This window comes from Alosa sapidissima, chromosome 7 (assembly GCF_018492685.1).
Source record: "Alosa sapidissima isolate fAloSap1 chromosome 7, fAloSap1.pri, whole genome shotgun sequence".
In the NCBI taxonomy this organism is placed as follows: domain Eukaryota; kingdom Metazoa; phylum Chordata; class Actinopteri; order Clupeiformes; family Clupeidae; genus Alosa; species Alosa sapidissima.
In genome coordinates this window covers 15,846,266-15,858,765 of record NC_055963.1, presented here as the reverse complement: position 1 = coordinate 15,858,765, position 12,500 = coordinate 15,846,266, and the positions used below count along the sequence as shown (strand labels likewise).

Below are 12,500 nucleotides of genomic sequence, written 5' to 3'. Positions count from 1 at the left end.
CAAAGGTACTATGAAGATGTTCTGTCCAGAGGCATTGTGGAGGTGTTAGCCAACAGCTTTGTGCTGCTCTCCTAATCGTCAGATGGCTGTGCATTTTAATCGAACATTGCACGCTAACTAAACACACACACACACACACACACACACACACACACACATACACACACACATACACACACACACACACACCTATAAACAAACACACAAACAAACACAGGCGACTCCTCCATAGTAATTTGGTTTCTATCTGTGATTCAACATGGCATTTACAAACTACAAAGCCTTGCTTTGAGAGGGGTAGAGAATCATGGTGGGGTAACATGAGGCTGAGGGCAGGGATAAAACAAGTAAAGAAGAAGGGATGAAGGGGGGAGAGGAGAAGAGAAAAGAGGAAAGAAGAAGGGATGAAGGGGGGAGAGGAGAAGAGAAAAGAGGAAAGAAGAAGAGAGGAGCAGAGAGGAGGGCGATAAAATCAAAGAAAGAGAGGATAAAAGAGAAGAGAAGAGGAAAGGAGAAGAGAAGAGAGGAGAGGAGAGAAGAGGAGAGAAGAGGATAGGAGAGGAGAAGAGGAGAGGAGTAAAGGGGGGAGGAGAGGAGGGTGGAGGAGGGGGGCTGAGGTCCCTGTCGTCTGATAATGAAATGATAATCAGTGCGCTGATGGGCAAATGGACGAGTGCACGCCGGGAGTGGTCATTGATTTTCTCCTCTGTTGGCTGGACTTTATTACTTTGTGATGATGCCAGGCGCACAGATGCCATATGCCCCATGCATACACACGCACACACACACACACACACACACACACACACACACACACACACACACACACACACACACACACACACACACACAGACACATGCACACACACACGCACACATAATAATAATATAAATAATAATAACAATAACAACAACAATAATACTAATAATAATAATAATAATAATAATAATAATAAGTAAATTATATATAGCCTTTCTTAAATGTCACTTTACATAGTGGAAAGGAAAATACAATAACAAACAAACAAAAAAAAACAATACATACAGAGAGAAAAAAACACAGAGCATTCACACACACACACACACACACACACACACACACACACACACACACACACACACACACACACACACACACACACACCATCAAGCACACACACACGCACACAGACATACACACACTGACCAGCAGGATGACGTCTGCCCTCGAGAAGTGCCAGTTGTGTGAAAAGTCATCAGAAAGATGCCAAGGTGCTGGAAGGGTGATTTGCACCAACAACAGGGGGCTTTTGTGCCAGTTCAGCCCATGTCAGGATGTGAGAGATTGAATAGGATGGTGTGTGTGTGTGTGTGTGTGTGTGTGTGTGTGTGTGTGTGTGTGTGTGTGTGTGTGTGTGCACGTGAGTGCCAGACAGAAGGCAGGATGAGCATATAGTTTGACTGTCTCTGTAGTATGTCAGTGACAGACTGACTGACAAACAGACAGACAGACAGGCAGACAGACAGACACACACACACACACACACATAAACCTACACACGACCCAAACATACACCTACACACATACCCACCCACACAAACAAATCCAAATAATAAACATATTCACCGTATCCACAAACATTTACAAACTAACACTTAAATGCATTAACTACTCCAAACACCCACACAGATAATTTTTTTAATTAAGTGCTTTAAAGCTTTACATATCTATCAGACTGATTTATAAAGTTATGTGTGTGTGTGTGTGACGGTGTGTCCATCAGACTGATTTATAAAGTTATATGTGTGTGTGTGTGACGGTGTGTCCATCAGACTGATTTATAAAGTTATATGTGTGTGTGTGTGACGGGGTGTGCACAAGTGAGTGAGTGAGTGTGTGTGTGTGTGTGTGTGTGTGTGTGTGTGTGTGTGTGTGAGAGAGAGAGAGACAGAAAGAAAGAGTGTGTGAGTGCATGTGCGGTATGTCCAAGGCCTTACCCAAGTCCATGTCTACGGCGCGGGGTCTTTGGGAGTACGGCATGTTCTTGTAGACTGCGTCCAGTATCTTCTCCTTCACCTGGGTGATGGTGTCACAGTTAAGCACCTTGACCGGAATCTCAGGACTGTTCTCATTGTCCGGGTTCACACAGTTCAGAATCTACGCACAGAGGAACAGGACAGAAGGAAAAAGATAAATACACAAACAATGATTTAATATACTGTACATGACATGTCATGCAGTTGTTGCATTTGATTTGTATGTAGTGCCTTGACAATGCTGTTACACTGACATGTCAGTACAGGGGGGAGAGGGGGAAGAGAGGGGGGAGAGGAGGAGGGAGAGGGAAGAGAGGAGGAAGAGGAGGTAGAAGAGGAGGGGGGGGGAGAGGAGGAGGGAGAGGGGGAGAGGAGGAATAGGGGGAAGAGGAGGAGAGAGAGGGATGAGAGGAGGAATAGGAGGGAGAGGAGGAAGGGGGGGAGAGGAGGAAGGGAAGAGAGGAGGAAGAGGGGGGAGAGGAGGAAGAGGAGGTAGGGGAGGAGGGGGGGGAGGAGGGGGGGGAGAGGAGGAGGGAGAGGGAAGAGAGGAGAAAGAGAGGGGGAGAGGAGGAAGAGGGGGTAGAGGAGGAAGAGGGGAAAGAGAGGAGAGAAAGAGGAGGAGTATGAGGAGGAGGAAGAGTGTGAGTCGTGCGCTCTCTCTCATTAGAGGCCATGCTGGCGCGCGCCGTCGTCTCGTTCCGCTCTGCTCTCGCCACCTTTCCCTCGGAAATCTCATTTCACACCTTCGCTGGGACAGCAATTTCCAGCTCCGCCGGGGTATTAGTGCATAATGAGCCAAATTCCCCATCAGAGCTCTGACATCCTGTCACCGTCTGGGTGTGTGTGTGTGTGTGTGGGTGTTTGTGCGTGCATGAGTGTGCTTGTGTACATGTGAGAGTGTGTGAGACAGTGAGAAAGTAAGAGAGTGTGTGTGTGTGAGAGAGAGAGAGGGGGGGGGGTGCATGTCAAAGTGAGTGAGTGTGTGCGTGCATACGTGTGTGTGTGTGTGTGTGTGTGTGTGTGTGTCTGTGTGTGTGTGTGTGTGTGTGTGTGTGTGTGTGTTTGTGTGTGTGTGTATCCCCTTTGCCCGCCCACACTCCCTCTGTGTTTGGATGACACTGCTGTTGGAGGCTCACTCTAAGCCCCAGACCTTTACACACTCCTGTGTGGGAGTGTGTGTGTGTTTGGATGACACTGCTGTTGGAGACTCACTCTAAGCCCCAAACCTTTACACACTCCTGTGTGGAAGTGTGTGTGTGTGTGTGTGTGTGTGTTTGGATGACACTGCTGTTGGAGACTCACTCTAAGCCACAGACCTTTACACACTCCACACAATCGCTCGCCTGTCTAAGCCTCAGCAGGAAGCAGAGGGGCTGCAGAGCTACGGAGTCATGCAAGGGACAAAAAGCCTGAGGAGAGCCATAGATGAGTGTGTGTGTGCGATCTATGTGTGTGTGAGGCTTGAGAGCCCAAATGTGTGTGTGCATGTGCGTGTGTGTCAGTATGTATGTATGTATGTATGTATGAATGTATTGTAAGTATGTATGCATGCATGAGTGTGTGTGTGTGTGTGAGACAGAGAGAAATAAATGTGTGTGTGTGTGTGTGTGTGTGTGTGTGTGTGTGTGTGAGTGTGTGTGAGAGAAAGAGAGAGAGAGAGAGAGACAGAGAGAGAGAGAGAGAGAGAGACAGTGAGAGAGAGAGAGAGAGAGAGAGAGAGAGAGAGAGAGAGAGAGAGAGAGAGAGAGGTGCGTGTGTGTGGTGGTGTACTGACCAGGGTCTTGTACTCGATCTGCTGGCGGATGAGCTTGTCCTCGCTGAGTGAGTAGCGGGCCTCACCAGTGATGGCGTCTATGGGGCCCTTCTCCATCTGCTGCTTTATGGCACAGTACAGCATGAACAGGGGCTCACCGGCACACTCCTGCTCACACACACACACACACACACACACACACACACACACACACACACACAGAAAGAGCCAATGTCATGGATTAGCATTTTTCATTCTATGAAAAATCTCATATCTATACGTTGTGTATCTTCAAGCATATATCTATACGTTGTGTATCATCAAGCATATATCTATACGTTGTGTATAATGAGGCATATATCTATACATTGTGTATAATGAGGCATATATCTATACATTGTGTATCATCAGGTTGGCAGGAGGCTATTCTGGTCCCTTTCCCACTGGTAAGAGCTTGGACGCGACACCTCTGTCAGGAAGTGATGCACAGGGAGTGGACAGGGACAGATGACACTGCCACATGTCCACCCCCTCCACCCCCTCCCCAAATACACACACACCGACCTAAACCCTCTGGGACCATGCTCAGCACTCATCCTTGGCCTCTCTCTTTACATCTCTCTCTCTCTCTCTCTCTCTCTCTCTCTTTCTAGTTCCTGTCTCAGATGACCTTGTCAGGCCCTGAGGAAGACAGCGCTGTGACGTTGCAGTCTGTGCTCTGGGCACTCTTCCAGACAGAAAACAAAAAAGGACCCTGACAGCCGACCGCACCCGAGCCACATCCGGGCCAGCCCAGCTCCAGATCCAGTCCAACGCGTCAACGGCCATCTGGGTAGAGTCCCTTACGGAAAACCCAATGTCAGCACATGCTGCACGCTGACATCCAGCATCCCAGGATGCAACTGGCTCAACGCAACAGATCCCATCCAGCCCTCCTCTGACTGGGAGCAGTGCCAGAAGGGTCCTAGCATTAGCATTAGCATTAGCTGCTCTTTTATATAATCCTCTCTTAGCGTTGAGTTTAACTTTACTTCTATGTATAACAGCCACTTTTAAACTTCTTATTGATTTAGCAAAATACATCTGTTATTACACTTATACAGAATCAACAACATACAGTATGCTGATCATCTTAGACTAACAGTGGCAAATGGAGCCGTATAGAAATGAGAGTGTTTATTTGCAGCCTACCTTCAGGAACTTGTGCAGCAGGAAAGCAAACCAGTTGGTCAGCATCTTCTCAGCAACTGATTCCGTTCTGAAAGACCAAAAAGAAAGATTTGTCAACTTACAACAGCAACATACCGTATGGTTTTACAGAGCATGCAGCACCAACTAATGATATTCCATCCTGATCAGCTTGGATTTTGAGTGACACCTAATGTCTGTGATATAATCTTGTGTGTGTGCATGTGTGTGTGTGTGTGCGTGTGTGTGTGTGTGCGTGTGTGTGTGCGTGTGTGTGTGTGTGTTTCTGCATGTGTGTGTCTCCCCTGCCTGCTTGCCCGTGGCTGACCTCTCACCTCCATCAGCAAACTAATTGTGCATGAAAACACTGCTGACCACACCATCACCCACTCACAGGAGAGACACACACACACACACACACACACACAAAACAGACAGACAGACAGACAGACAGACAGACACACACACACACACACACACACACACACACACACACACACTGTAGTAACAGACACACGGTGCCCACTTTAGCACAACTGAAAGCCATTTGGAGCCAAAAGACAGAAGAAGGGGAGAGCCAGAGGCTTGTTTCATACAGAAATAACCTCAAAAGGGAAAAAAACAGAAGGGTAGCAGAGGAAGAAAGAAATAAAGAAAGACAGAAAGAAAGAAAGAAAGGGAGAAAGAAAGAAAGAAAGAATGAAAGAGGAGAGAAAAAAGCACCCAGACAAGAATGAGTAGCGAGCATGAAAAATACATGAAAGGGTTACTCCCTCGCTCCAGAGAACGAGTACGGCAGCGGAATACCAATACCTCTCCCCCCTTCATCATCAGAGAACCACAGAGAGAGAGAGAGAGAGAGAGAGAGAGAGAGAGGGAGGGAGGAAGAGAGGGAGGAAGAGAGAGAGGGAGAGAGATAGATAGAGAGAGAGAAAGGAGAGAAAGGGGAAGATAGAGGCTGAGAGAGGGAGGCGAAAAAGAAAAGCAGAGAGACAGTGGAGAAAGAGAGGAAGAGTGGGGAGAGGTGGATAGAGAGAGAGTGTGAGAGAGAGGAGAAGAGAGAGTCTGCCTCCTCTCTCAGCGTAGCGTCCACTCTGGTCCCTCCTCCCCACCCCTGGCCCTGCATCAAGCCCTCAGTCCAGCTGTGTGTGCTGACAGAGCCTCCAACATGTGTGTGCTCTCTAATGCAAACAAGCATGCAAAACACACACGCACAAGCAGCAGGGATCTGGAATAAGTGCTAAGTGGTGATGGTTTGTTGTTTAAAAACCCACCTGTACACACACACGATCAACAATATATAGATGCACACACAAACAAAGAAACGGACAAACACAAAAACAGACATGCAGACATACACACAAAATCACAGACTCCTTCTCTCTCTCTCTCTCACACACACACACACACACACACACACACACACACATCCTCACACACATTTGTGTGCCTTGTTTACCCATCGGCAGCTCAGCCATCAACATGCAGAGAAAATGATACTCCTTGCGGTTAATGGCCACACAAATCACTATCATTACGGCACAAGCAGGTAGCTCTGGCTCCTTAAGCTGACTGTGTGTGTGTGTGTGTGTGTGTGTATGTGTGTGGTTAAGTTTGTCTGTTTTGTGTGTGTGTGTGTGCGCTGCAGGCCGACTCGTGTTGACCGGACCTGATATGTGTCACGGAGCAACCACACAGTCTGAGTGGGCTGCATGACGCTGAACAGGCCTGGCATGACCGGGTCCATTCGGACAACAAGCCCACAGGGTCCGTCATCATGTGGGCTCCACCGGTCAAGCAGAAGACACAGTACCAGATGTCCACAGCTGACCGCAGCAGAGCGGGCCATTTTGCAACATGGCTGACAGACACAAGTGTGTGTGAGTAGTACTTCAACATCAATGAAGCCATTTTGTAAAAAAAAAAAAAAATCAACCACACGAAGTGTTGGGAGGGTTACTTTCAAAACGTATTCCGTTACAGAATACAGAATACATGCCCAAAAATGTAATTTGTAACGTATTCCGTTACGTTACTCAATCTGAGTAACGTATTCTGAATACTTAGATTACTTCCACATTGAATTGCATTTTATAAGTGTAGGAATGCGGCCATCAAATCCTGCGTAGGCCTACTAAACAGGCCCATTTCTGGTGTGTTCTTCTGTTCCAAATGGCTGAAGTGTTAGGCCCACATAGGAGAATGTAAAGTCAACTAAGCTACCTGATACAACTTTAAAATAGCAAGGTGACCACTAAAACTACAGAAGGCGACTAGGCTAATTAAAACAAACAAAATAAATAGACTACTTTAAGGGTGTAGCCAGAAATTATAATTAAGGGGTGCCTGTGAGATTTTTCGGTGGCATCAACCCAGTACAAGTGAAGGGCGAATATGACAGGTGGAATGCAAATGACCTGCAAATGTAAACACTATGGGCTACTGTATATCAGTGCTCTCAAAATGAACGTGATTGCGTAATGACAATCAAAAACTGTGTGTTAAAATATGCTACTCGCAAGAATAATTCTTCAGAGGCTGCACCATATAATTTATTTTAAAACGTAAATGTAGATCTAATTAGAAAAAATAATAATCCATAAAGCTATTTTAAGTTAGAATAAAACACTTAGAATGCAGTGCCTATTTTAGAGATTGGTTTTATTGTAGGTCAAAATCAACACGTGAACTAGGCTTTGTTTATTTCTTAGCAAAATGTGTAACCGATTGGCCGAAGTAGCCTGAGCTATTAATACTTGGGAAAATATCCTTTGAACAGACATCAGGAACCACGATCAGTGAGGAACAGGAGTTACCTCCACTTGCTGTGCAAACAGTCATTTCAGGGTCTCCGATGACGCGTCCATAATGCGCGCTGGCTGTGTTTTGAGGCTAGTGCAAGACGGCGGGGCTTGGATTTAAACATGTAAACAATTTCATCATAGATTGCTTTCAGGAGCTTCTGGGAAATGGAGTTGCCTTAATTTATTTAGAGAGTGAATAAACTTATGAAACAGAGAAGTATTGTCATGTAATCCATTGATTTCAACAATGTAACTGTATTCTAAATACCAACTATTTAACTTGTAACTGTATCGGAATACAGTTACTCATAATTTGTACTCTGAATACGTAACGCCGGTACATATTTTCCGTTACTCCCCAACACTGACCACACGCCATATTAGGAAATACCATTTCCTACAATGTTCTGTTCTCTATTAAAGAAAACCAAAGGCTGACATCATCTCAGCTGTCAGTGCAGCCTGTATGAGTGTGTGATTGTGTGTGTGTGTGTGTGTGTGTGTGTGTGTGTGTGTGTGTGTGTGTGTGTGTGTGTGTGTGTGTGTGTGTGTGTATTAGCCTGTGTGTGTATGCAGTGTGCATGTGTGTGTATTAGCTTGGGTGTGTATGCAACGTGTGTGCATATTAGTCTGTGTGTATGTGTGTGTGTGTGTCTCATCTCCTCTCCCCTCTTTTCCTTTCCTCTCTTCTTGCTCTCTCTGTTTGGTCTGTCTCTCTCTGCCCTGCAGTCACCACCTGACTGACAGACTGACAGAGGGGAGAACTGCAGGCCACACAGACACACATACACACACACAAACACACAGTAGCACCTGCATAGTGTGCAGAGTTGTGAGTGACAGTTTGTTTGAAGTGTGTTGCGTCAAACAAAGGGGTCTGTGAGTGTGTAGAGTGTGTGTACTGTAGGTGGGATGCTGGAAGACAGTCACACACACACACACACACACACACACACGCACACATGTATGCACACACACACACACACACACACATACAGTATGCACACACACACACACACACACACGCACACACACGCACACATGTATGCACACACACACACACGCACACATGTATGCACACACACACACACACACACACACACACACACACACACACACACACACACACACACACACACACACACACACACACAGGACGTTGATGTTTTAACATGAGATTTAGTGCCACTGAGAGCTCCGAATGTGTTTGTTAGGATGCCCACACACTCCTTCCTCTCCTCTGCATCTCACTGGAGGACCACACTCCATCCACATATCATTGCTCATGCCCAATCCAGCACCATCAGCCAGTGTGTGTGTGTGTGTGTGTGTGTGTGTGTGTGTGTGTGTGTGTGTGTGTCTGTGTGTGTGAGCGTGTGTGTGTGTGTGTGTGTGCATGTGTGTGTGTGTGTGTGTGTGTGTGTATGCATGCATGCGTGTGTGTGTGTGCATGTGTGTGTGTGTGTGTGTGTGTGTGAGAGAGAGAGTAATAGAGGCCATTAGGCTGCTAAATGACGCCTGTGCTTGTGTGCGTGGGAGAAAGAATCAAACGAGCACTTTCTTTCTTTCGAGATCCGGCTCCATCATCTCTCTCTCTCTCTCTCTTCCTCCCTCTCTCTCTCATCGTTAGTGTCTCTCCACCTCTCCTCTGCCGCTCAGGGACACACAATTCCGCTTCATTTCAATTTATTTTTTCTTTCCTCCCGTCTAACCCTTGTTCTCTCACACTCTCGCCCCCCCACTCCTCCCTCTCTCCTCTCCTCCATGTATCTCTCACTCCTCCTCTCTTTCTCTCTTTCCCTCTGTTTTTAATTGAGTTTCATTAATGAACATCAGGGTTTCATTATCCAATAGTGCATTAAGGGGAAACTCGTTTTCACATTCCCCCTCTTTTTCTCTCTCCCTCTCCTTCTCTCTGTCCTTCTCTCCTCCCCTAATTCCTATAATGTCACATGGGGGGGGGGTAGGTGTACCAACATGACATTTCTCTCCCTAATAACACATTATGCATGGATCTGGATGAATGGAAATCTCATTAGAAAAGAAGAAAAGAAAACACACCAGCACATGGGGGGGGGGGGGGGGGGGGGTATAGAACAACAAGAGCATGAGAGCCCTGAGGCTACGATGGCGACGTTCCATTTTTAACTGCCACTCTCCCCGCGCACTCCACATATATCAAAACACTGGAAGGGATGGGTAGATAGGAGATGAGAGAGAGAGAGAAAGGGAGAGGAGAGAGAGAGAGAGAGAGAGAGAGAGAGAGAGAGAGAGAGAGAGAGAGAGAGAGAGAGAGAGAGAGAGAGACGAGCCACAGATGTTGAGCAAATCGTGCTGGGGAGAAGGGAATCTCTTCATAACGGTGAAGTAACTCACTCCCTAACTCACGAAATCTGAAAGGGAGGATTCATTCCTGCATCAGATTAAAAAATAAATGTGAATAAAAGCCCTCAGATAGTTCCATACAGACTTTTTTCACAGTAGAATATTCCAATATCTAAAAACTGCCGCTTTTGAATATTAGTGATAACCTCTCCTTTTTCATAGACCTTCTTACTAATGTGTGGCGAATTGAAATGACTTGAGGTGAAATGACACCTTTAAATAACTGTGAAGAGTTCAGTTTAGTGTAATGGACAGCACTGACACATGTCCAGTGGAAGGAGCAGGACCACTGTAGCATCTCTCCATCACGACTGTATATGGACACTTTAGTATTCAGAGTAGCGGCCGCCACAAAACCGCTCACCTTAAAATTTCATAAAGTACAAGTGGGTCAATGTCTGGAAAGCACGAGCGAGCTTTGACATTGCGGCTGGTTTCAAAAAAAAAAAAAAAGAGGAAAAAAAAAATCTCATTTTGATCTCATCCCTTCAGGGCAGCCTAGATACACAGATTTCTTTAAATAAGTCTGCGATGGTGCTTTTTATTTCAAGAAATCCTCATTTAGGTGACAGGCCGGATTATGACATTGCAGCAGCGCCTGAATGACAGACGGATCCGCCACCACTCCACAAGCACCAGCAGCGGCCTTCTTGTGTCCATTAGGAGCACTTGGTGCACATGAAACTGGGCCACTCAGAATATATTACTGATAACACTGCGGCTTGTTGTGTGAACGCTATCTAAAGAACAGCAGTGGATGACAAGAAAGGAGGAAGAGAAGGAGAGAAGAGGAGAGAGAGGGAGATAGTATCCACCATCTTAATTATACTGAGAGTATGTGCACAGCATTGCAAATGATCCTTTAATCCACAGGCTCTCGTCTGAAGCATCATGAAAGCAAGGCAAACACTAGAACTGTGGGGTGTGGCGTCTTCTCTGTCTCTCTCTCTCTCCCTATCTGTCCATTCTCTTCCTTTTTGTGTCCCTCGTTCTTTCTTTCCCCCTCTTTTGAGTCTTCTTTTCGCTCAAGATGACAGTTCATCGACTCAGTTGAGCTCTGAGGGGTGACTGAAGAGCACCCACATCAGATCACTCACCACTTCACATGCAGGCAAATACATGCATGCACACACACACACACACACACACACACACACACACACACACACACACACACACACACACACACACACACACACACACACGCACACACGCACGTACGCACACACACAGACATGCATACATTATACCCACAAAAAATGAGGGCACACAACAGACAGACAGACACACACACACACACACACACACACACACACACACACACACACACACACACACACACACACGCACACACACACACACGCACGCACACAGACATGCATACATTATACCCACAAAAAATGAGGGCACACAACAGACAGACAGACACACACACACACACACACACACACAAACTCATTCATGGCTCCTTTCACACATCTGCCATATGCCATTGGCCTGCGGTCAGCAGCACAGCCAGATGGAACTAGTTTCATATTTTCTGTGTAACCAAGCGTGCACTGTCACTCATGCTCTTCAGCAGATCTGTGTATGTGTGCATATGTGTGTGTGTGTGCATGTGTGTGTGTGTGTGTGTGTGTGTGTGTGTGTGTGTGTGTGTGTGTGTGTGTGTGTGTGTGTGTGTGTCTGTGCTTGCGTGTGTGCAAACATACTGTATACTACAATGTGCTTATGCATGCAAATAGTGTTAACGACTCAACATTTTTCCAATCCATAAGCATTATTTTATGCAAATGTGGCAGCCTGAGAACAGCCAAGTCAACCTCTGAATATCCTGAGTCATCTCTCCCCTTCCCCTCTCTCTCCAACCAACCCTCTGTTCACCCAGCATACCGTATAGCCACCCCAGCACATAAAGCTGTGTGTGTGTGTGTGTTTGTGTGTGTGTGTGTTATTGAGCGTTCAGTGATGTTTATCTCTCTGTTCAGTATCTTTATATATATATATATCTCTCCCTCACTTTATGTGTATGTGTGTGTGTGTGTGTGTGTGATAGAGAGTTCAGTGATGTTTATCTTTCTGTTCAGTATGTTTATCTCTCTCTCTCTCTCTCTCTCTCTCTCACTCACTTTATGTGTGTGTGTGTGTGTGTTAGTGTGTTTCTCTCTCTCTCTCTCTCTCTCTCTCTGTATGTAGTGCTGATGTAACATCATGTATGAACAGTGGAGCAGTGCACTGTGGGACTGCTGCGCTCCATGCCTGGAGACAGAGAGTCTGCTCTGCTGGGGCCCCTTCTGCCTGCCTACTTGCTGTAGCATGGATGAGCCGAGATGAGCTGAGAGAACGGGAGGTGG

The 12,500-nt window shown here is 46.4% G+C and overlaps 1 protein-coding gene across 1 annotated transcript in view; it reads right to left on the bottom strand.

Moving 5' to 3' along the window:
- Positions 1-12,500, bottom strand: part of LOC121713723 (plexin-A2) — a 69,913-nt gene that overhangs the window by 29,028 nt on the left and 28,385 nt on the right. Inside the window, exons 8-10 of the mRNA XM_042098601.1 lie at positions 4,961-5,027; positions 3,791-3,937; positions 1,978-2,137 (exon numbers count right to left, since the gene is read on the bottom strand). Coding sequence (XP_041954535.1) covers positions 1,978-2,137; positions 3,791-3,937; positions 4,961-5,027 — 374 coding nt within the window. The remainder of the gene's footprint in view (positions 1-1,977; positions 2,138-3,790; positions 3,938-4,960; positions 5,028-12,500) is intronic.